The sequence below is a fragment of the Amborella trichopoda genome, chromosome 9, assembly GCF_054954075.1.
Source record: "Amborella trichopoda isolate Santa Cruz 75 chromosome 9, AtrichopodaSantaCruz75HAP2 v2.0, whole genome shotgun sequence".
NCBI classification, from domain to species: domain Eukaryota; kingdom Viridiplantae; phylum Streptophyta; class Magnoliopsida; order Amborellales; family Amborellaceae; genus Amborella; species Amborella trichopoda.
The window spans coordinates 50,860,208-50,885,823 of record NC_142344.1 but is presented as its reverse complement, the minus strand read 5'-3'; the positions used below and the strand labels follow the sequence as shown (position 1 = coordinate 50,885,823).

The 25,616-nt window shown below is 32.6% G+C and overlaps 1 protein-coding gene, 1 non-coding gene and 1 pseudogene across 2 annotated transcripts; all 3 read right to left on the bottom strand.

The window, feature by feature from the left end:
- Window positions 1-427: 427 nt before the first annotated feature.
- LOC18441653 (dirigent protein 22) lies at window positions 428-973 on the bottom strand. Its single transcript, XM_006851879.2, has one exon. The coding sequence runs from the start codon at window positions 971-973 to the stop codon at window positions 428-430; it is 546 nt and encodes a 181-aa protein (XP_006851941.1).
- A 9,845-nt stretch (window positions 974-10,818) lies between these two features.
- Window positions 10,819-11,642, bottom strand: LOC18441654 (dirigent protein 22). Its single transcript, XR_016040290.1, has one exon. It is a non-coding gene; the product is annotated as a dirigent protein 22 (transcript).
- Window positions 11,643-22,230: 10,588 nt separating this feature from the next.
- Window positions 22,231-22,581, bottom strand: LOC148780640 (dirigent protein 11 pseudogene; annotated as a pseudogene).
- Window positions 22,582-25,616: the final 3,035 nt, after the last annotated feature.

Sequence of the window (25,616 nt, the reverse complement as noted above, 5' to 3'; positions counted from 1 at the left end):
CTCTGTTTTCAAATCTGGATTGGACAGGAAACTGGAACGTGTCCAATCTAGTTAAATTAGGGTACTAACCAGTTCTCAAACTTGTTGGATGAAAACGAGTTAAAAAGAAAACCAAGAGATTTAGTTCGAAAATTACAATATTCAAATGTGTTTTTAAGATCTGGGTTTTATTGGACCAAACCAGTTCGGAGTCTAGTTTGATCCAATTACATCAGCACTATGTGCACAAGCAATACCTTCCTTCATGTATGATAGACATGAACCCTAGTTTCCTTTAATCACTCCATATGCCCATCCGCACATATTACAATTGCATGGCACTCTCAAATAAAGGCTTTGCTTCAAAGTGAAACAACATTTTTAAAACAACAAGGAAATTTTCACTAGTCATAGAATCATTCAAAAATGAGATAGAACTGAGAATTCCTTAGTAGTGGAGAACGGTTACATTGTAGTGGACTACAGCATTCTGAGTTGTTAAATCCACGGAGTAGGTTTGTTTAAGAATGTAGCCACAAGCCAGGCGGAAAGCTCCACTACCTCCAATAATAGACAACTCCCTCACCTTATGCAGAACTGGGTTCCTCCCCATCACAGTGAGAGTGCTACTATTGAACTTGACATCTGTGAATACAAAATTCATGGCCTCGATCAAACTGAGCTCACTTTGGGATGAGTATGCATGCAGGCCTTGCGCCTTACCAATAACCTTGGATGTGAGCACCAGCCCTTTAGTCAAGGGGTTGTCCACAACGACAACCTCGCCAAAGAGAGTGGGCGAGGCTTTTGCCATGTTGGCTTCGGCCACGATCACTGCCGTAGGCTTCTCTGCGACAAGGAGGTCGTGTAAGTAGAATTCGATGCAGCTCACTTTTGGTTCACCCAAACGTAGCTTTGCTTGACAAATGGGCATGGAGGAGAATAAAAGCAGCAATGAGACCATGCCAGTGGCTAATGCTGTGTTCTCTCTCATCTTGGATTTATGGAAAATTGAGTGAGATTCTTGATGAAGGTACTTTCTTTTATACATGTACCAACCTGAAAACTCCTTTATTATATTTGGGAAAAGGGTTGGTAATGCGTCCACATGTGGATTGTTCAGATTCAACCCTCCTCCTCCAAGGGCCAAAACTGAATTTTAGTTTTTATTTTTAATTTTTATTTATAAGTGATATTAATATGGACTTCAGGATATAACTGCATTTTTATAATTAGAATTAATACAAACTATTTTCAATAAGAAATATGGATAAAATAAATTTAGGGGTATTTTAGTTATTTTCCACTCAAACTTTTTAATCATTTTTATTTAGTTATATTTATAAAACTACATCTACAACCCAAAATTCAGATAAAAATATTATTGAAATAAAAATAAACCCAAAATTCAGATAAAGATATTATTGAAATAAAAATAAAAGAATATGAGACTGATTTTTTACTGTTGGATATGGCCTTATGAAATCTCAACCATTGTGCTTCCTTCCACTCGTTCACCTGGTGTTTGAGATATGCAAGTGAGTATATTTTTTTTGGACTTTGATATGTTGATATTTTATTATTTATTTTGTAGGAAATTATATGGCATGGCTTAGTAATGGAAGACTTCTAACTTTCATGTCTAGACCATCCTGTCGTCCAGAGTCTGGTAGGGAGTGGATCAATTTTGTTTAAAAATGTATCATGAAATTTCATACAGGCAATGTGGAGGACATTAAGATAAAATTGTGTTGAGTTTGTTTAGTGCTTGAAGTTTAGGAAATTAATTTAAAATTTAGAGCTACAAAATTTGTGCAGGGGAGAGCTAACATTGGAATGGAAATGTACAGTCCAAATAAGACTATTTTTAGGAAGACGTTTATATTAGTTTTCTTTTATGGGTAATTTTCAGTGGGGATGAGGAGGCCCTACCGGATTTTTGAAATCGTTAGTGGATTTTTAATGTGTTAAGTAAGAATGGAAACCTAAACTCAAGTGATGCTACCACCATGAGACCAACCCCATTATCAAGTTTATATTAGGTTGCAAGTTTAAAGATGCGCCTAAAAATTCATCGGAAAATGTTGTTTCAATGTTTAAAAACCATTCCACCATGCCTCCATTACCCATCCATATTGTAGTTCGTATCTTTCCCCTTGCACTTCGCACCACCGTACCTAGTTACCACATTGTGGTTTTCTATCCCAAAAGTATTTATGATGGCTATTCTTTAGGAGTTGACTATACTTTATGTATTTGACAAATTATTCTCTTGGTTTTAACCGATAGAGTATGCAATATATTTCTCGATTCACAACATCTAGGAGATGATTGTAAATTGTTTGGGAACCAAAATTAAACTAAACAGAATAGAATAAATGTTCTACTAGGGTTTAAGAAAAATCAAACAAAAGGTTTTAAAATATTGAATTAAAGTACGAAAGTTAACGAACAACAAATACAAGAAACTTTAAGAAAGAGTAAAATTAAAAAAATTTCCCAAAATTTTTCTATTTTACAAGCGCTGTCTTTTCCACTCTTTTCTTATTGCCAAATTGCCACCATTTTGATTTTGGATATTGAAGATATGAAGTCACATTTTAAATATCTGCAGTAACATTTTCATATGCCATGCGCACAATGGTACATGTATTTTCATAGAACAAAAACACGAAACACTTACGTATATGTGTATGAGTGAAGAAACATGAAATAAAACAAAATAAACAAATACTTCATTGAACCTAAGATTTAGGTGATTCCCCTTTTAGGTTATGTCCATATGAGAAAGAGATGAAAAATCAACTAAAAATAATGAACTAGAACTTTCTTCTAAAAGGCAAGTTCAAGTTCTTTTAGGCTACAAGTCTCTTCGTCTTCTTCTAAAAGCCTTTCTATTGGACTCTTTTCTTTGTGAGATGCTTTTTCCCTATCTTGGGTTCTCTCTCTTAGAGTCGTTCTTCTATCTCAAAAGAAAAGGATCTACAACCCATAACTTTCTCTCTCCCCCCATCTCTCCTCCCTTCCCACAAGCAGAGGCACGTCACATCCATAAGGGCGCATTTGGTTCGTGCATAAATATTTTTCAAAAAATATTTTCACTTAAAAACTGCATTTCATATGCTTGTTTGGTGCGTAATGCATATGTAAATAGATCCCATTGTAAAACATTTTACTATGAAACAGTATAATTCATGGTAAAACAAAACTTCACCTCTTGAGGTGGGGAATATTTCATGTGTTTTTATTTTCACACGTGGGCCCACTATTCACTATTTACAATATAATATATTATATATAATAATATATTTATATTTAATATCTATATAAATATCTTATATATAAACAACATTTTGCATAAATAATATATTATACTATATATTAGTTTATATACTACATTATATTATTATATTATATTATTATATATTATATATTATATATTATATTTATATTTATATTTACATTATTAATTTATACTTACATTATTTACTAATATTTGTATTATATTGTACGCATTTTATTTATTTATATTTCATTTCTAATGTAATTTGTATTATATATATATATATATATATATATATATATATATATATATATATATATATATATATATATATATATATATATATATATATATATATATATATATATATATATATATATATATATATATATATATATATATATATATATATATATATATGGAAAATAATCTTGTGAGCCAGTAGGCTCACAAGTAAAAATAAGCCCAACGACCCAAATTGAATTTGGGCCGATCTGAAGATCACGGATGCCCAATAGTATTTTAGTTTTAATATTTTTACTTCAAATCCAAATCACTTGAAATTTATGTGTTCATAAAAAATAGGTGAATCTTCGAAAAATATCAAAAAAATATTTACATGAAAAACATTGACCAAAATACTCCCGTAAAGTTTCGGGGGTATGTTGGTCAAATTTATCTTTCAGAATTATTATTATTTTTATATTTTTATTTGGTGCGGCTTGATGAGAAGAACACACGCCTAAAATTTCAAATGATTTGGATTATAGAAAAAGAAATTAAAATTCAAACACTACCAGACATTCATGATCGTCAAATCGATCCTGATTCAATCTTTTTAAAAAGTTTATATAGAGCCGAGGCTCTAAACCATCAAATTAGAGCCCACCTCAAAAACTTTAGTAGAAGCGATTATTTTGATGTCCAAATATCTTTAAATTGATTATCACGACATTAGGATACATGCATATGAGAATAAAATGGATTTCAAGTTTTGGAAATTGTGCATCTTTTAACGCATTTTTGGACCATCAATTTTCAAGATTTTCAAGTTTTCATATATCTGCTTGATCCGCATTGTTTTTGAAGCTTTAAATTTTAGAATGAGAGATAAAAATATATTTTAAGGCTATCACAAAGATTTCCAATATTGAAACTACATTTCTCGACACTATATAAAGTGTGTTTTACTTTGATTGTTTAGAGCCTCGGCTCTATACAAACTGCAGCCTCTATAAATTATATCTAAATACCAAACAAGTTACCAACACAATACTTTTTAAACGGGTTTTCTCAGCATCCGAACTTTTTCTTTTTATTTTGCTGTTAAAATGGTATAGATTCATTTTCGGTGCAGCTTCTATTGTACTTCCAATAGTCTTCCGCTATGGTGCTCTAATAATATCCTCAACATTCGAATATATATATATATATATGGAAGCCACCATGCAATGTTTATATGCATAAATAAACAGTGTTTTTGTCTAGGCTCGCATCTAATTTTTTCGGACAGTCAAGGTTAAAGACTGTCATAGATCTAGCCTGTTTGTGTCGGTAACATGTCACGGACATAGTATGTCCGTGGCGGTTATGTCTGTGGCGGTAAAAAAACACACAAAAATTGCTACGGACCACGTGTCATCCATTGCAGCTCCATTCAATAAACCGGCACATACATAACAAGTCCGTGGCGGGGCGAAACAGTATTCAAAATCTGCTATAGGCATTTGTAAGACTTTTCTTCTCTCTCTCTCTCTCTCTCTCTCTCTCTATATATATATATATAGAAAAACGCTACCCAATGCCTATAGGCAAAAATGAACAGTGATTTCGTCTACCCCTATCACCGTCCAAAGTTCATCATGCAGTCACGATTGTCCGGTAGTATTTTACTATTATTATTATTATTTACAAATTGGAATGACCTGAATTTTGGAGCGTGTATTCATAAAAAATAGTGGAATCTTCTAAAAATATAAAAATAAATATTTTACATGAAAACAATTTATCAAAATACCCTTGAAATTTTTCAGGGGTATTTTGGTCAAATTATTTTACGGATAATTATTTTTATATTTTTATTAGATGCACCATAGTAAGATATGCATACCGTCCAAATTTCAAGTCATTTCGATTTATAAAAAACAAATAAACAATAAAACACTATAGGACAATTGTGACCACGCGATGAAATTTGGACGGTGATGAGGGTAGGAAAAATCACTATTCATTTTCACCTATAGGCGTTAGGAAGACTTTTCCATATATATATATATATATATATATATATATATATATATATATATATATATATATATATATATATATATATATATATATATATATATATATATATAGATAAGGTAGTGATCGAATGCAACGGTTGTATCCTTGTATCCTAGACTTCTAGAAAACTATCTTTGTGGTATTTGTAGGACCCAAGATTTTACACACACACTCTCGTTATCTCAATAATCAATCCTCCCCAAAAAAAAGTTCAATTTGAATCCTAGATATGGCCAAAATGAGTTCCCTCCAATAACGAATCTAGACCATTCATTTGGTGAATTTTAAGATATTAGCCTTATCAATTTAAAATCTTTTTTTGTTTTTTAACTTTGTTTATCTAATGATAAGAAGCCCATCTAAAAAATTTAGAAAAGAAGGGAAATGCTTGTTGCAATTAATGCAATAGTAAGATGGTCGGTGGGCCTCACATGTGGTCCTTGGGGGTTTCCTCTTTATAAATCAAGTTTTATTGAGCGAAAATTAGTTCAATGGAAAAATAGAGAGTGAAGGATGAGGCTATTTAGGGTAATGTACATCATGAGACTATTTATTTTGGGATTGTATACAATGAGGCCATTTATCTTTGATACAAGGTGGTCATAATTACTTACAACCATCCGATGTGAAATTTGATAGTTTGGGTGTGTCACAGAGTTGGACAAATTTCTTTTGAAGTTTGAACTTGGCCAATGGAATAAATACAACCACCCAATTTCACCTCCAATGGTTAAGATTAATTGTGACTACCTTGTACCAAAGGTAAATGGTCGCATTCTATACTTTTCTATTTATTTATTCTATAAAGAGGTCACATTCATCATTGACATTTAGATTTTAAATTGGATTGTTGAGGATGTGTCATTATTTAAACACAAAGTTCAAAATAAACTTTATTGAATGTTGTGACGCAATTTCATTCACATCTAATGGTTAAAAATGATTATCACCTCTTTATATAAAAAATAAATGGTCTCATAGTATACAATACTTTTTTTTAGTCCTCAAATAGGTGTTCTAAAGAGATAAAAATCCTGTACTGGGGCTTGTGAGAGAAAAATTGTAAAACCTTGTCTTCTCCATACTTGCATTGTGATAGCCGTAAAATATATTTTTATAGTTAATTATAAAGTTTAAAGCTTAAAAAATAGTTTAGATCGACGGACCTATAAAAACTTGAAAATCTTGAAAATTGACGATAAAAAAATACTTAAAAAAATATACTATTTTCAAAACTTGAAATCCAAATTTTTCTCATGTCATGCATCTTGATGTCTAGATGATAATTTGAGGATATTTGGGCATCAAAACAACATCTTTTAGTGAAATTTTTGAGGTAGGCTTTATTTTATTGTTTTGAGCCTCGGCTCTATATAAAATTTTCCCTTTTCATATTAATGGAAGAGAAATTTGAAGCCCTGCAGACGCAAGCAATTGCCAAATCACATAAATCTTGGTAATTTGTTTCTTTTAATTTTCTACACTATTTTTCTTTCTCTTTATTTGTCCATACCTAGGTTTTTATCCTCTATACTAGACAAGGTTCCTGAATTGTCACTAGATAGTTTTCCCATATCTTAATAGAAAGCATATGATGGTCACCAGACGCCATTTAGATCATTATATAGACCCTTGTGCTTGGCACTTTTGCTGTCTTCAAATTCGTTTCTTATTGCTTAACTACCCATTAAAAAAAAAAAAAAAAACAAATTGCTACAAAGTCATTAGAGTCCCATGTGATCAATTTTGTAATCTTGACCTTTTCTTTCTTTGATAACCACCTATTAAGTCATGGAAATATATAATATGAGCTACACGACGAAGATGACAACATTACAATATTTGATGATGTTATAAGCTGCCTTGAATAATTTAATTTATTAATAGAAGATGTTATTTTATTCATTATCTTTGGTGACATTATTCTTTTTGGTACCATATGTATACAGATGATGGAAGCCTTCACATTAGAGTATAACATGGAAGGTAGAGACATGTTAAGAAATGTATGTCCAGTTGGGAAAATTAATTGCAATATATATACAATTTATAAAAGAAATAAAAAGATAAATCAGGGTAAGAATTTAATGCGGATCGTGGGATCCACAAAGTCCGCCCCCTTATTTTTTATGGAGTCAGAATATGATATTTTTTTTTAAGTCACTCCAATGTTAGTAGATCTTTCATTTTAGGACATGGTTAGCTTGCGGCCAAGCCCACAGAAATGCGGGATTGGCAATAAATATATTTTTTAAACATAATTTGATCCTAATTTTAAAAGATATATGATCTTTAACATGGAGATCATGAATATTAAAAAATAAATAAATTTTGAAAACTAAAAATAATAATTATATTAAAAATATTTGGATCGCTAGTTACAAATATTTTTAAATGGACCACCTATTTGCATCCATCTTTAATAGGGATACTTTATATCTGTGAACCGCATATTGTTAAAATGTGGTCCAACCAGCATGAAATAATTGTTCCTCTTTTTATATAAAAAAAAGTTAGTGTAGGTCTAATGAACTATGAAAAAAAATCAAGTTTGGAATGCACTATCTTAAGGTACATGAAATTTATTTATTTTTGTTTATTAAGATTCAATCATGGTGGTGACGTTCAAAGTCGTGCAATATTTGAATCCAAATAAATCTTTAAAATGGGTTTAGGAGACGATTGTATCCGAATAAATGCGCGACCAAATAGTATTTATAATTTGAAATATAGGCGACGTAACCTCCTCAACTTAATGACCAATTCGAAAAAAGGAAAAATTAAAAGAAATTCTTACCCTATGGATGTGCGTAAAAATAATTCTCAAGATGGAATAAGAGAAAGTTGGTCAGATCTCAGTAACCCTAAATCACATCATCTTTTTGTTTTAAAAGAAAAAAGAGTGATATATGTAGACTCTACAATTTTAGGTAAAATACAAAATGTTCCATTTATTGGCATAAATTACAAAGGACGTTGATCAACCTACTTTTTTTATTTTTTTCAAAATTACCCTTTGATCAACACAAATTTTATTTTATTTTTTATTTTTTTCGTTAGTAGGATAGTGCCAAAATAAAAAATAAAAATTTGGGTTGATCAAAGGGCAATTTTGAAAAAATAAAAAATTATAGATTGACCGACTTTCTTTGTAATTTCCTCACATTTCGTACTTTACCTAAATTTTAAGATTCGTACGTAAATCACTCAAGAAAAAAAAGCCCTATCTAATAGTTAGAAAGTGGATTCTAAAATTCATTTTGAGAAGATACTCTTAATTTGTCTCTTAGCCAATGTAGAAGAAGTACAATTTGCTCCGCCGAAAATTTAACAAGGATTGTTATTAGGGAGTGTACAATGAGGCCTTTTTCCATTAATACAAAGGTCACAATTATTTATAACCATCCCATGTGAAATATTACAGTTTGGATGTGTCACAAAATTCAATTTTTTTTTTTCAAACTTTGAGTTTGATTAATGAAATAAATACGGAATTTCACATCCAAGATTAACATAGACTGCCTTATACCAAAAATTATTGATCTCATTGTATACTTTTCTATCTTTTTTTTTATGAGATTAAAGGAATGGAGACACAATGGTCCTTATTACTTGTTTTCTTTAACAAATGGCATCGATTCCCGTTCCAAAAGCTTGAGCTCATGGTGGGGACCAGTGTTTAAAAAACGCCGAGTCGAACCGGACTCGCCCAGTTCGACTCGAGAATCGCCATGGACGGATCGAATCGGCAAAAAAAACGGGAATCGTCCGGTTCTAGAGAGAACCGGACGATTTTGTACAGTGACTTGCCGACTCACTGTACGGAATCGGCGAGAGTCCGTACAGTGAATCGACGAGTCCCATACGAAATTTTTTTTTTTTTTTTTTTGTAATCCATGATAGATTTTTTTGTAATACTTGATCGATTTTTTTGTAATCCTTGATCGAATTGTTTTTTTTTTTTGTTATCCATGATCGAATGTTTTGTTTTTTTTTTTTTTTGTAGCCCATGGTAGAATTTTTTGTAATCCATGATCGAATGTTTTGTAATACATGATCAAAATGTTTGTTTTTTTTGTAATCCATGATCGAAATGTTTGTTTTTTTTTTTGTAATCCATGATCGAATTTTTTGTTTTTTGCTTTTTTGTAACCCATGATAGATTTTTTTGTAATCCATGATTGAATTTTTTGTAATCCATGATCAAATTGTTTTTTTCGTTTTTTGTAATCCACGATTGAATTTTTTGTTTTTTTCTGTTTGTCTTTTTTTTTAATCCATGATCGAATTTTATGTAATCCATGATCAAATTTTATGTAATCCATGATCGAATTTTTTGTAATCCATGATTGAATTTTTTGAAAATTTGAGATTTTTTTTTTTTAATCCATGATCGAATTTTTTTTTGTAATCCATGATAGAATTTTTTTAAAATTTTTGATTTTTTTTTTTAATCCATGATCGAATTTTTTTTGTAATCCATGACAGAATTTTTTGAAAATTTGTGATTTTTTTTTTTTAATCCATGATCGATTTTTTTGAAAATTTGTTTTGTTTGTTTTTTAATCCATATTATTCAAAGAGAAAATGAGAGAGATGATAATTCTGAGGCCACCCCATCCCAGCCATATTATTCACATATCGAGTCCCAACAGCAACATTGTAGGGATGAGCACGACAGTGCAGGTGAGCATGAAGGATGGACAATCTTCGGGGATTTTAAATTGGGAACACAACAAAACACTAACACTCAGGGATTTGGGAATAGTCAGATGCCTGCTAATATCGATGATTCGTTTTTAGATTGAATCAATGAATTGTTAAACGAATTCAATCAATGGCACCAGCCTGACCAAGAAGAACAATAACGTCGTCTATCATTTTATTTTTAGATCATATGTTACTAATTTATGCTTTATTGTAGTCCATGTATGTTGATATACTTATTCCATGATAATTATACGTTTATCCTTTTGTGTGATGTAAATTAAATGCTGAATGGCGGTTCATGCAGGGAAAGAACATATCAATATTCGCATATTGATTCAAAAACATGAAAATTCTTAATGGTGTACCCTCATTTCTTATTGAATTCCTAAAAAACAATATTTATAATGAATTTTAATAATTTATAATGGATTTTTTTTAAACTTTATTCTGACCGATTCACCAGATTCCCGATCCGGATCGCCGATTCGCCGATCCGGATCTGTTTTTTGAAAGCCCGATCCCGATCACCGATCCGATTTTTAAACCATTGGTGGGGACAATCACACAAACATGAAAATCATTTATCGTGGGAATCACAAATCACAAAATGGTTAAAATCTCAAACAGAACCGAGCTAGAAATGGATGACTGTGACATCGCATTCCGACCAAGCATACAAACATGAAAATCAAATTACTGTTTATGGGAATAAAGAATCACAAAATGGTTGAAGTGGAAATCAAAACTCACAAAATGGTTGACAACTCAGAATAGAGCCAAGCTAGTAATGGATGACTGTGAATTCGCATTCGACCACAAAGCTCCTGGTGACCGTGTTCGCAGAGTAGGTCTTAGCGAGGAGAAAGCCACGAGCAAGACGAAAGGCTCCACTCCCTCCCACAATGGACATCTCCCTTACATTCTCCATAGTGGGATTCCTCCCAATCATAGTAAGTGTGCTTCCGTTGAACTCTCCGGTCGTGAACAGAAAGTTGAGTCCCATGAAAAGGCTGAATTCAGGCTGAGATGCCAAGGCGTAAATTCCCGGCATTCTCCCTATTACCTTAGAAGTTATGGCAGGGCCCTGAGTCAGGGGGTCATCTACTACGTTCAACATACCGAAGAATGTCGGAGAGGTTATCGTGGTGTCAGCCATGGCCACAATCAAAGCCATCGCATTCTTAGTACCGCTCGCTATGTCGTGGAAGTAGAAGTGGAGATAACTCACCTTCTCTTTCCCTAGGCCTAAGCTCTTCTTCCAGTCCGCACCTGCATTGCAGGCGACAATGGAGGAAAAGAGAAGCATGAGCAAGACCAAATGATGCTAGAGAGAGAGAGAAACAAGGAGAATGGGTCAAGCCATTGGTGGTTAACGGCAGGCGCTTTAACATATCAACATAAGAGCGAAGGAGTAATTGGTACAGCCTAATAGAATTTGAAAGGAAAAGCCAATTTGATCAAATAAAATTATTGGAATGGAAGAATAGGCTCAAGGATAGGTTGTCAGGGTGGTGGTCGCCACAACATGACACCGTAAGTTTTATTTTATTATGGGTAGATGACATATTTTTTACTGAATTACTCATAACATAAAAAGGGCGCCAAGTTTATAGAGATTGTAGGATACATTCCTAACTTTAAGAGAAGAGAGAGAAAATATATACTTATTTTAGGATAACTAAATGAGAGAGAATGTGTACTCACAAGAGAGAGTAAATGGGCACGAGAGAGAAATCTACACACCCATATTATAGGATAACTAAATTTGAGAGAAAAGGAGAGAGAGATCAACCATCTTTCCATATCTTAATAAGAGATTTCCATATCCATAGTTAACTTAATATTGTTTTAATATTTAATTAGGGAGGCACAAAAGAGAAAGATTTTTAGATCCTCCTTATCTAACATTGTTTCTTCTTAATTGTTTTTAAAACCTCCTAAAGTTAGATCGGTGTATTTTATTTATTTATTTTTTATCACACATTTTTCTAAAAGTTTTGCATGCAAGTCATCCCTATTTTTTCCCTTTATTTTTTGTTTCAAACCTCCTAAAATGGGTACATATCCCCAATTCAATCCCTATTGTGCCTAACTAATAACAAGAGAGGGAGAAAGTATCGACAATTTAAAATATGATAAATATGAAAATTTAACCTATTTGATTAATATATAGGAGCAATAAATTAGGGTGTGGTTTCTATAAGGTTGCACCTTAAACAATCCAATTAAGGTGCACCTCCAAATTTTAGTATAACATGTAATTTTGGTGTAAATTTTTTTTAGGATTAGTTGAAAATCTATTTTCATATCTAATTATAAAATTTTATACTCCAAAAATGGATAAAATCAAGTAGATCTATAAAAATATGAGAATCTTGAAAATAGACGGTCTAGATAATGTGTTGCAAGATGCGCCTTTTTTGAGACTCAAAATCGTTTTTTTTTTTCATATTCATACATCTCGATGTTGAGATGATTAATTAGAGGGTTTTTCGATATTAAAACATCCTTTTCTGATAGATTTTGAAGTGCAACTCTATTTCTACATTGATGCAAACGTAAACAAACTTTTCCCATAAAATTATTGTGCCTTATTATATAATGGGTGTGGTTTCTATAAGGTTGCAACCTTAAACAATCCAATTAAGGCGCATCTCCAAATTTTATCATAACTTGTAATTTTGTTGTAAAAAATTCTTTGGATTTTCTTAAAATCTATTTTCATATCTAATTAGAAAATTTGAAACTCCAAAAATAGTTAAATCAAGGAGATCTATAAACTTATGCAAATCTTGAAAATGGCGGCCTAGAAAATGTGTTGAAAGATGCACTATTTCTGAGACTCAAAAACGTTTTTTTTTTTATATCCATACATCTTGATGTCGAGATGATCAAGTAGGGGGTTTTTCAACATTAAAACAACCTTTCTAATAGATTTTTGAGGTGCATATGTAATTCTACATTTTAAGGTTGCAACCTTACATAAACTTTTTCCTTATATAATAATGTAAATAAGAGAAAATAAAATTCAAGATAGAGAAGATAGGCATACCATATCTAAGATTGAGTTTCCATTTTTAATGAGCGAGAGAGATTTCCATATCAATGATTATCTCCACATTTTTTCCATATCTTAATTTGAGAGAGAGAGATGACATTCTTTCCATATCTTAATGAGAGATTTCCATTAAGAGAGGCACAAGAGAGAGATTTCTATATCCTCCTTATCTCAACATTGTTTCGTCCTATTGTTTTTAAAACCTCCTAAAGTTGGTAACAATTAGATCTTGCGTTCTTTTTTTTTGTTTTTGTTTATCCATCCCTTTCCTAATACTTGTACATGCAAGTCATACCCAAATTTTTTTCCCCTATTTTTTGGTTTAAACCTCCTAAAATGGGGACCTAACCCCAACTCAACCCCTATTGTGCCCAATAATCACGAGAGAGAGAGTATCGACAATCTAAAATATGAAAAATATGAAAATTTAACCTTTTTTATTATAATAATATATAAAAGACCAATAAAATTTATTTTATTATAATAAGTATATATATATATATATATATATATATATATATATATAAAAAAAGTCTTCCAAAGGCCTATAGGTGAAAATGAGCAGTGATTTCGCCTATGCTCATCATCTTCTAAAGTTCATTGCACGGTCACGATTGTATGTTAGTGTTTCAATTTTTTTTTTTTTTTGTTATAAATCAGAATGATTTGAAATTTGGAGTGTGTGTACATATTAGTGAGATGCACCTAATAAAAATATGAAAAAAAATATTTCGTAAAATATAAGTTGACCAAAATACCCCCATAAATTTTTAGAGGTATTTTGGTCAATTTATATGTTGTGAAATATTTTTCTTATATTTTTATTAGATTCTTCTATTTTTGATGAACACACGCTTCAAATTTTAGATAATTCTGGTTAGTAGAAAAAAAAATGAAAAAACTAAACACTACCGGACAATTATGACCGAGCGATGAACTTTGGACGGTGAAGAGCATATGCAAAATCACTGTTCATTTTCGCCTATAGGCATTATGTAGTATTTTCCACATATATATATATATATATATATATATATATATATATATATATATAAAGGCTGGTGTAGGTCTACTAGCTCACATCTACATATAAGTCCAACGGCCCAGTTTCAATTTGGGCTGATCTGACGGTCACAACCTCATTTCGTAGTTTAATTTTAATTACATTTCTATCAATCCAAATCACATGAAATTTTAGGCGCCTATCTTTTTTTCATCAAGGCGCACCTAATAAGAATATTAAAAAAATAATCCGCAATAAATAAATTGATCGAAATACCCCTGTAAATTTTCAGAGGTATTTTGATCAACGTATTTCTTGCAAATTATTTTTTTGATATTTTTATTAGATTCACCTATTTTTATTTGTAGAAAAAAAAATTAAAATACGAAGCAAGGTCGTGGCGTTAGATCATCCCAGATTGAATTTGAGTTGTTGGGCTCATATATAGCTGTGAGCTAATGGGCCTGCATCAGCTTTTTCCATTTCTTAATTAGAGAGGCACAAGAGAGACAGAGATGTTTATGTACACCTTTATCTCAACATTGTTTTTTCCTTTTTTTTTTAAGGGTGCAATTGGCATACGGATGCATCCATAGCTTTAAAGGTAAGGTGTACCTTCAAATTTTATCATGGCATATAATTTTGATGTAAAATGTTCTTAGGATTATCTCAAAATCTAATTTTATATCTAATTATAAAATTTTCAATTTAAAAAATGATAAAAATCAAGTAGATCTATAAACATATAAAAATCGTGAAAATAGACGGTGTAGAAAATATGGTGTAAAATGCATTATTTATGAGACTTAAAATCTTTTTATTTTTCATGGTGATATATCTTAATGTCAAGATGATTAATCAAAGGGTTTTTCAAAGTGGGGGGAGAGAGAGAGAGAATTGTATGCAATTCATGATTGTTAATAGAGAAGTGAGAGCGGGATAGATCATCAACAGAGAGAGATACCAAGGTTCATGGCATTGAGGGCTTTGGGTCGATCAAGAGTGATGATAGGGACAATATAAAACTAACATGAATCAACGGAACAGTAATGCGGATATGCACTATACCAAAAATCTCTCTAAATTAAATAATGATCATATATGTCCCTCTATTTTTATTTTGTTCAATATTTAATTATTAAAAATTAAAGAATAATATATAATATAATATTTATAATATTATTATAACAAATTATAATATAATATATAATAATATTATATTATTATTATATGAAAATATATAGAATGCAAGTTTAGTAATAATAAAATTAAAGACGAGGAAGTCGTTAAGATTGATGACTAGAAAATATAAAAAAGTGCGCACTTTCGATAGCTTGAGTCAACAATCTAGAAAAATGGAGAAATTGGGGAAGATGTCGCATATAGAATTAGAGCCGGATGGGTGCAGTGGAGGGGTATATGATTGCTGCATACCAGTGAAGTTGAAAGCCAAATTTTATAGGACAACTATGAAACCAGCTTTGCTTTTTGGGGTGGAATGTTGAGCCGTCAAAAAACAATATACCCCTAAAGTGAGTGTAGTAGAGATGAAGATTGATGAGTGGCAAGATAAGAATTGGAAATATTCGAAATGAATACATTTAGAAAAAATTTGATGTTGCACCAATAAATGATAAGATGAGATAAAATAGACTTAGATGGGTTGGCCATAGGTGGTACGGATTCAATACACCACATGTTAGGACATGCAGTTAGTTCAAGTGAAAGGTTCAAAAAAAGAAAGGGGTAAGCCCAAAAGAAAATGGTTGGAAGTAGCGACAAAAGATATAACAACTTATAACTTCATTGATGTTATAACTTTTAATAGAGTGTTCCAAGATTCATGTAATCGACTCTAATTAGTTGGAAAAATATTTTGACCATGATGATGAATATAATATTCATAATAATAATACAATATTTATTATGTTATATTATATCATAATAATAATATATTAGAATATTGTTCTATATTATATTATATTTTTATATAGAATATTATAACAACATATTAAAAATATTATGTTATATTATATCATAATAATAATATATTAGAATATTGTTCTATATTATGTTATATTTTTATATTACGATTATATAATGGGTGTGGTTTATGTAAGGTTCCACCTTAGACAATCCAATTAAGCCGCATCGCCAAATTTTATCATAACATGTAATTTTGATGTAAAAAATTCATAGGATTGATTGAAAATCTATTTTCATATCTAATTATAAAATTTTAAATTCTAAAAATGATTAAAATCAAGTAGATCTATAAACATATGGAAATCTTGAAAATAGACGATTTAGATAATGTGTTGCAAGATGCATTACAACATTCTCCGATAGATTTTTATGTGCATATGTAATTCTACATTTTAAGGTTGCAACCTTATATAATTTTTTTACTTATATGATATTATAGTATTATAACTAATTAATTATTTAAAAAATAATAATTAATATTTTTATCTTGATCAGCTACCTAGATCACGATAATAAAATATTCATATGTTACATATTTATATAAGCATTTGCTTGAATGATCATTTTGTCCTATGTGCAATGCATGTAATCCAACTAGTCCAAAAAATTATTTAATGATTATAATTATGCCAATATTATGAATAATATGTTTTATTGTGGCTACTGAAAATCAAATGTGGGGTTTGATATTTCAAATTTTGTCTGGGCGGTGTGGACCTCAACAATGCCTTTATTTGGGCTTAAAGCCTTTTTTTGGGCTTAAGATGTACAAACCCTCCCCCACACAGTATAGGCTTATCACCGAGAGTTCATTATTTAATAAATTAAATTTTGATAATGAATTATCTGTTATTTGTGTTGTTCCCCAAGTTTATTTCTATTTTTCTTTTATTTAAAATAATTTGTGGGAAATCACATGTTTTTAAAAGAAATAACAAAAAATAGTTGAAAATCTTGAAAAAGGTTGAATAATTTAATTATGTATATATAATACAAGATATATATCAAACAACTAACGTAATTTCAGATAAGATAGTCTACTCCTGATAAAATTTTCTATCATCTTAATAGGCCATACATGTTTTCATATTTATGCTTATTCATCCTGCGAGGGTTTGTTTAAAAATAAAATAATATATATATAAAATAAAATAATATATCTATATATATATATATATATTAAAACAACAAAATTCCATTTAGACGAATTGATGCAATTCTAATGACATAAATCCGCTATCACAACCACAAGGCTAGACCAGACTGGTCCGCTTCTCTAATTGCGGACCACTTAATAGTACTTTGACCGGAGTAAGCTCAAAGCAAAACTTGACTTGAGTAACTCCATTAATATTTGACAGGTTCTAACCTATCAAAGAGACAAATTTTAACTGGACATGAAAGAATAAGAGTGAATAAATGGCTTTGAAAGCTTATCCTACACACTCTCAAAATCTAGTTCCTTCATCTTGAAGTACGGTGCTTTAAAGAAGGCTAACTTGAGCAAACAACAGTCGAAGAAAAAGGGATAAAAAATAGAAGTTACTAGTCATGTTGATGACGATGTGAGTTTCTAGAAAGTAGACCACCATGAAAGGACCACAATAACAAAATAAATAAATAAAAAAGGAATAGCACAGTAGAATTCCGAAACTCATGCGCATTAGGAATCTTTATTGCTCCTTCTCTTAGTTTTATTTAGGAAAGGGGCTGGGTCAACTGATGCGCATTAGGAATCTTTATTGCTCCTTCTCTCAACTCATGGGCATTAGGAATCTTTATTGCTCCTTCTCTTTGTTTTATTTAGGAAAGGGGTTGGGTAGTGGCGATAGCATCTCCACACCAAGTGACTACATCGTGGTATTCTGACACTCTTAATTAATATTTTCAAAATGCAACTTTTTAATCTATTGAAAAATTGCTAACACCCCTAATTAATATTTTTAAAATGTAACTCTCTAATCTATTGGAAAAAACAGATAGGAGCCTGTTTTCTCCACTAAATTACCCCAAAAAAAAAGGCTCTTTGTTTTATTTATTATCTTAATTATCTATTTTATCTATATCATTCGAAAATCTTTCTCCTTATTTTCCAAGTTCTTCCAAAACTTTCCTTTTAGTTTTTGGATAGTTTTAGTTGGTGCGGTTGACAGACAATTGGAGTAAGTTGTGAGGCCTACCTTTTATAGTCCCTAATTTGACGGAACCTTGTTCATTACCGATATTCAAATTCAATTCACATAACGTATGAGTAAAGGTGAAAGAAGGTCTAACCTTTCATTTCTGTCAAAAAAAAAGAAAACAGGAAAAGATCAATCCTTTCATGCCTCTCGATTTTCCGCATGTAAACACCCTATCATTTGTCTGGTAAGGGCTGCTTGATTCACCAAAAAGTTCTCTAACTTGACCAATATAGATTTTGTGTGTCAATTTTAAATTGTGGTTAAAAATCCGTTAAATGCTGGTCTTAGGTCAGGGGTGACATCCTCTGTATACAACTATCAGCTATCCTTGGCTCATCTAATTACACATGTTTTTTACATTCATAAAATACTGAGAAATTGAAAGTGAACCTTGTGTGAATGAACCGACCTCATTCTCCAACAACCAAAACCAAGTCTTTTTGCGAGAACAACGATGAAAACACTTCCATGCTTTCTCATTCAGTGGCTTTACGTCTGTTTTATGGTCCATCAATTCTTTTTGAAAAGAGCCTAGGTCGTAGTGAAAAAAAAATTTGCATAGGGAAAGTTGAACCCATTTGTCATTTGTAAAAAGACTGATATTTAAATATAAAAAATTTCTATTTAGTCCTAAAAGGAGTAGCACTATTTCTCTTGCGCTCTCAACATTCAACTAGTCACATTCTTTTTGATACATGCGCGGAGCCCCATATAAAGTTTACCAACAATTTTAAACATAATTTAAATGAGGGTGTGGTTTGCATATGGCCAAAGCCCTCAACAATCAAAGTAGGGGACGTGTAGAAACGAAAAGCAACCCACGAAACAAGAAAGAGGAAACAAACACAAAAGAAATAGACAACCAATCAAAACGTAAAGATATACGTAGTTCGGCTACATGCCTACATCCACGAGAAGATGATAACTTCTTTACTAGCAATGGATAATAATGTTACAATGGCTCTCTTCCTCACAGCTCTCTATGTTTCCGTATTACAAAGAAATCTCCTTTGTTCCTTAACCCTAAAAGAATATCTATTGCAACAATATATATAGTCTCAGGCAGATGATACAAATTACCAAAATACCCCATATACAGATAAAATTCGTACTATCCCATCAAACATCTTGATTTTGATAGTTCTTATTTCAATGGTATTGTATACCGCATCATTCTCCATTAAAAACAGACCCACCACTATATGATTTGTACGTTTAGAACCAATTTCTATTTGGACACATATGAAAAGAACATTCAGAATAAAAAATCTATGACTCAGTAAATTGATTCTTACCTGAAGATATGGAGAGAAGATCTTCATCATCTCTGTCAGAGCTATCAGCTACGTTAGCTTCATCAGATGCTTTTCCTGTTTCTTTCCTCTTTATATCCTCCTTTCTTTTTGTGCAATCTCTCTTTATATGACCTTCTTTTTTGCAGTAACAATAAGTAAACTTGCCCTTCTCCTTGGATTTTGACCGACTTCTGCTTCCAGACCTCTTTTGATTTAATCTGCCCCTTTGATGACTCTTTTTGTGTTTTTCAAAGAAACATTCTCCTTGAAACTTAATGTTGCTAGTCTTCTTCCTTGTCGTGTTTAACAAAAGAGTAGCAGTAACTTCACCCATCTCAAGAGTCTCCTTCCCGTACAGTAGAGTCATAACCATGTGATCGTATGATCCTAGAAGCGAAACCAACAAGAGTAGGGCCTTGTCTTCATCCTCGATTTCAACCTCATGGCTTGCTAATTGGCTTATGATCTGGTTGAACTCGTTGAGATGTTCAAGCAGATCTGTGCCTTCTTCGATCTGAAGAGAATACAACCGCTTCTTCAAGAGCAACTTGTTCGTCAGAGATTTCGTCGCGTAAATACTCTTGAGTTTTTATTCAGACCTCCGGAGTAGTTTCGAGGTCCACCACATAATACAATGCATCATCTAACAGATTCAGACGAATTGCACTTACCGCCTTTTCCTCAATCTCTTGTCACTCTTCATCGTCTATCTTTGCTAGTTTCTTCGATTTCCCTAGCAAAGCCTTAGTTAGACCTTGCTGTATCAGAAGAAGATTCATCCTTCGTCGCCAAAGAGTGAAGTTGTTCTTTCCATTAAACTTCTCAATGTCATGCTTGACGCTTGATCCCTTTCCTGTCAACGTAGTAGCAAACCCCAGAAAGCGGAATAACCTGGTTGGCTCTGATACGAATTTGTACAAATGAAAAGTAATCCACGAAATAAAAAAGAAGAAACAAACACAAAAAAAGAGACAACCAACCACAACGTAAAGATATATGTGGTTCGGCAACGTGCCTACGTCCATGGAGAGATGAGATCTTCTTTACTGGCAATGGAGAATAGGGTTACGATGGCTCTTTTCCTCACACCTCTCTCTGTTTCTGTATTACAACGAAATCTCATTTGTTTCTTAACCCTAAAAGAACCTCCATAACAACAATATATATAGTCCTAGAAAGATAGTACAAATTATCAAAATACCCTATGTACGGATTTTAAGGCCTTTGGGCTTTTTAACGACCCTCCGGAGTCGTCCCTATGACTCCACCTTGGCAGATCTATTTCCTCATAATAGAAGACATCAATCCTCAACAGGACGTACTTTCAAATAGACTTGAAATATGTTGTTTTGGTATCAGAATTCTTTATGATGGCCTGAAATTTATTTTCACCTCTAATTATAGAATTTAAAGTTAAAATATAGAGTATATTGAGCAAATCTATGAACACTTGAAAATCTTGAAAAATTGATGGTTTAGATGTACTATTTCCAATACTTAAAATCTATTTTTTTTCATGTCCATACATCTCAAGGTCGAGACAATCGAATTGAGGGTTCTTTTTAGTATCGTAACAACTTTTTCTAATGAATTTTTGATATTTGATTGTTTAGAACCTCACCCTTATATAAAGTTTTTTATTTAAGGAATATAGAAGTTTAAATATTAAAAAATAATAAAATATCACATTTCCACAAGTATATTATCGTTAAAAATTGGGTAGTTGGAAGCATTAATTGGAAGAGAGATCAAAGGATTGAAACAGAAAAGCAGCCCTTGTCCCAACCGGAATTCTAAGGTCCAGTAATAAAATCTTCCCTAAAAAAGGAAAGTGACATCCCAACGATAGAGATAAAAAGTCTTACATCGAGAGTGAAATTCTTTATTTAAAATTATTACTACGAAACAACAACCAATGCAGGTCAACAATAGCCCTGCCACCAAGACTTTATTTTTATTTATCCTTCAACTACCCTACTATAGAGCTGGAAGATAAATATGTTACTTCTTTTATTTTTATTAAAAAAAGGAGACAGGGCCTTCTTTCCAACTGATTTTATGATAAAAAAAAAAAAAAGAAGAAGAAAAGAAAAGAAAACAAAACAATAGCCCCTAATTATCTAAAAAATCCATAGTAAACTTTATTCCGTTTCCAAGAACAATAAACCTGGTTCACTCTACAGCACACAAGGACAACTGCACCACCAGAAATTTTAAAGATCAGGCCGAGTCGAGTCAGTAGTGAATAACAGTGACATGGTACTCCATGATAGCATTCAAATTGGTGGCGTTGAAGGAGTATGTTCGGAGGCGAGCATAACCGCGAGCCAATCGAAATACCCCATTCCCACCCACCACGGACATCTCTCTCACCTTATTCAAAATCGGGTTCCTACCGACGACTGTGAGCTCACTCCCATTGAACTTGCCCTCTGAGAAGAGGAAGTTCATCTCCATAAAGATAGTTGGCTCAGTTTGGACACAGAGGCAAAGATGCCTTGGGCCTTTCCGATCATCTTCGATGTAAGGTTGGGGCCCTCAGTGAGTGGTTGGTCCATAACCCTGACCATGCCAAAGAGGGTGGGTGAGGACTGGGTGATATTGGCCTCGGCCACGATCAGAGGGGTCGGGTTCTTCGCATCGAGCATGTCGTGGAAGTAGAAGTGAAGGTAGTCCACTTTCTTCTTGCCTAGGCGTAGGGGCCCTTTCCAATCCTCACCATCCTCAAAGCCCTGAGCCTCTAAGGTGGCCAAGAGCAACAAGGAGGCTAGCCCTATAGCTAATGTGTTTCCTCTCATCTTAGGATGGATTAGCGCCAAAATCTTGGTTAAACCAATAACTTCCTCCTAATTAAGCTATGGGCTCATTTAGTGGGCCTATTCACAAGGGCATGCTCTTTGTATAGTAACCTAATTAGAAGACTTTTCTTGCTTTACGGGTTAGTTATCTGCAAAGTCTTAGCTGCCATTAGGTATAGCACGTTATGCTTTTGTGATGTTGACGTTAATATAATGTTTACAATTTGCCACTTGGCCGTGTTGTTATTTTATCAATGCTTGAAAGATTTTCAATCCGGATGGAAATTGGCAGATTTGGATTGGGAATTGTGGTAGACGATCTGGTTCCTACAGTACATCGCGGATCCAGTTGTTCCCTCCTAAAACCCAGCGGTTCTAGATAGAACCAACTAATTGTGTCATAGAACTGACAGAACCAATCAATTCTACAGAAACCGGTTCAGCACCCTATTTCCCACACATGTTTTTAGTATACCTTAATTTTTGGAGCAATTTACATATAGACACGAAATAATTATATAAAATACAAAATGGGCTGTTTTTGGGCAAAATTACTAGAAGGATCGGTCAAAAGGTTATTTTTTTTCTTATTATGAAATTTTCTCTCAATTTGAGGATAGTTAGACTGCTTTTTAATTTCATTTTTTAGTTTTTGCAATAAATAGGGTTGTGCCCTATGGTTTGGGGCGGTCCGAGACCTCATTGAACCCTTCAATGCCTTGTTTTGGTGGTGTTCTGGTGGTCCCATGTTAGAATCCTAGGACCGCATTAAACCCTTTGATGCCTTCAAAATAAGGAACATCGACATACTTTTGGGTAACCATCTCCTGCATCCTTTTGGGCCTCCATGCCCTTTTATAAGGGCTTGCAAATCAAGATCTGTGTTTTTTTTTTATTTTTATTTTTGGGTAATTCAGTGAAGAAGACAAGTCTCTACCCATTTTTTTCGATAAATTAAGAATTAGCTTTTAAAGGTATTAATAAAGTGGTGTTAGTGATAAAAATGAAAACCACAACGTGGTAACTAGGGTGTGGGGTGCTACCACAGCGACCTTAAGCCCTTCCCAAATCGAGATCTTTTTTGTGAACAAAAAATCGCGAAGCGTCCCTTTTAATGTCATAAACTCTCTCTCTCTCTTCTCTCTCTCTTTAATTTACCTCCATTCTTTAAGCAACTGGCAATATGCATGATGGTGTCCATCTTAAAGTTCGTTTTCTTTTGCCTCTCATATTAAAATGTGGGAAGAGAAGAAAAACCCTTTGACCCTTATGTTTAACCTTATAGAAAAATTTGGGTTAGAAAATTTCATTTCACAACAACTAGTCGTATTTTGAACCTCCTGTTGACTGTAAAAGGATTGTAACGGACAACACCCGCTTAGATGTGGTACGTTATCGATATTTACATGTTTTTTTTAAATAATTAAAAACTATAATGCTATACCACTTTATTATTTTTTTAACTTAAAGAGCTAGATTTTAAAAAAGAAAAAATGAGTGATTTTTTGAAACTTTTTAGGCAGAAACCTTGTGATGTAGCTGATTCGCCAATCCAACCCGATTTTTCAAATTTTTAGGCAGAAACTCAACTTCGGCTTTTTGGGCCAGTTTGGATTAGGCCCAAAATCATTTTTCGTCAATCATGAAAATTCTAGGATTTTTCATGTCAGGCTCGGGCCGTCCCAACCCCAGCTAGTGGCAGGCCTTTTCTTTAATTTCAAGATGAGTAATAGAGAGAAACACACGTGTGGGGAAATATAAGCCAAGGAGAAAGGGCAATGTTAAAGTTAGAATTGATATGAAGGCAATCCTTGCAACGAGGAGGTTCTTTGTTTTGGGCCAAGCGGGATGAGCTTCGTTATGAAGAGAGAGCTCCACGTCCTTTTTCTTCGGTATGACGTTATATTTTGTTAACTTTGACATTTGGCCACAATTGGCTACGCTGTTTTTATACCCTTTGTTTTGATTCTTTTCTTTTAAATCTTTTTTACGTTGTATCAAGCCATAACTAACACGAGATATTGTTACTTGGAAAGCTTTTTATATGCCACTAGGAAAGCGTATATATGCCATTCCTCTCAACTTTTCGATCTGAATGGATCAATGAGGTGACTTCAATCATAATAATGTCGTACCTAAATACTCTCTTATTTTTAGTTTTTTTTAAAAATCATGTAAATACCAATTTTCTTTTTTAAATCATGTAGTTACCAATCAAATGTCATGCCTAAATACTCTCATAAAGCAGCACCTTCGAAAAATACTAACAAAATATTTTTAAAAAATTGGATGACAAAATACTCTTGAAGGCTTCATAGGTAATTTGGTTATTTTATTTTTTGAAAACATGGTTTCACTATTTTTCATAGATATGCTCCATTGAAATGGTGACACACCAAATTTCACATTTATATAATTTTTAAAAATTAAAATAAAATACTTTGAGATGTCGGATCTGATCAAACGGTGACAAGCTGACTCGTGATATTATGACTGAAGCTTTCCCCACCATCCATTTAGAATAGACGGCTGGGAGAGAGAGGCATATATAAATTCTCTATGGCTAGTAGCATATAAAAAGCATTTCCGTTTATATTTGCTCACTCCTCAATATTATTAGATGGTACATGCAAATTGTGTTGGGAAAATAATTCAGAAGTGAAAAGGGTATCTTAATCATTTTGCCTCATTGGGATTATCTTAGATTTCGGGAGTTCAAGAGAATGTTCTAGTCTTGTGAGGAAACAACGGGTCCTGGGAACGAAAGGAAATGGTTACTATCCTTTATATATTGTGTTGGAACAATAGTTACCGGGAGCGGGAACAGGAGTGGCTCCGGTTTATGGAACAGTGAGTGTCGGATCGTTGACTGCTTGAAGCTCCGGAGCTCGAGAAGCAAGTTCCGGTGAGGGTAGAAGTTACAGATCGAGATCCCGATACATTGGGATCGAGATTCCCATTTAACGAGAACACATTCCATGTATTTATGGAACGAGATCCCGTTTGATTAAAGAGTGAGATCCCGTTTGAATACG

Coding starts and splice junctions, on each gene's coding strand:
- LOC18441653 (XM_006851879.2), bottom strand. CDS start 973: ATGAGAGAGAACACAGCATTAGCCACTGGCATGGTCTCATTGCTGCTT.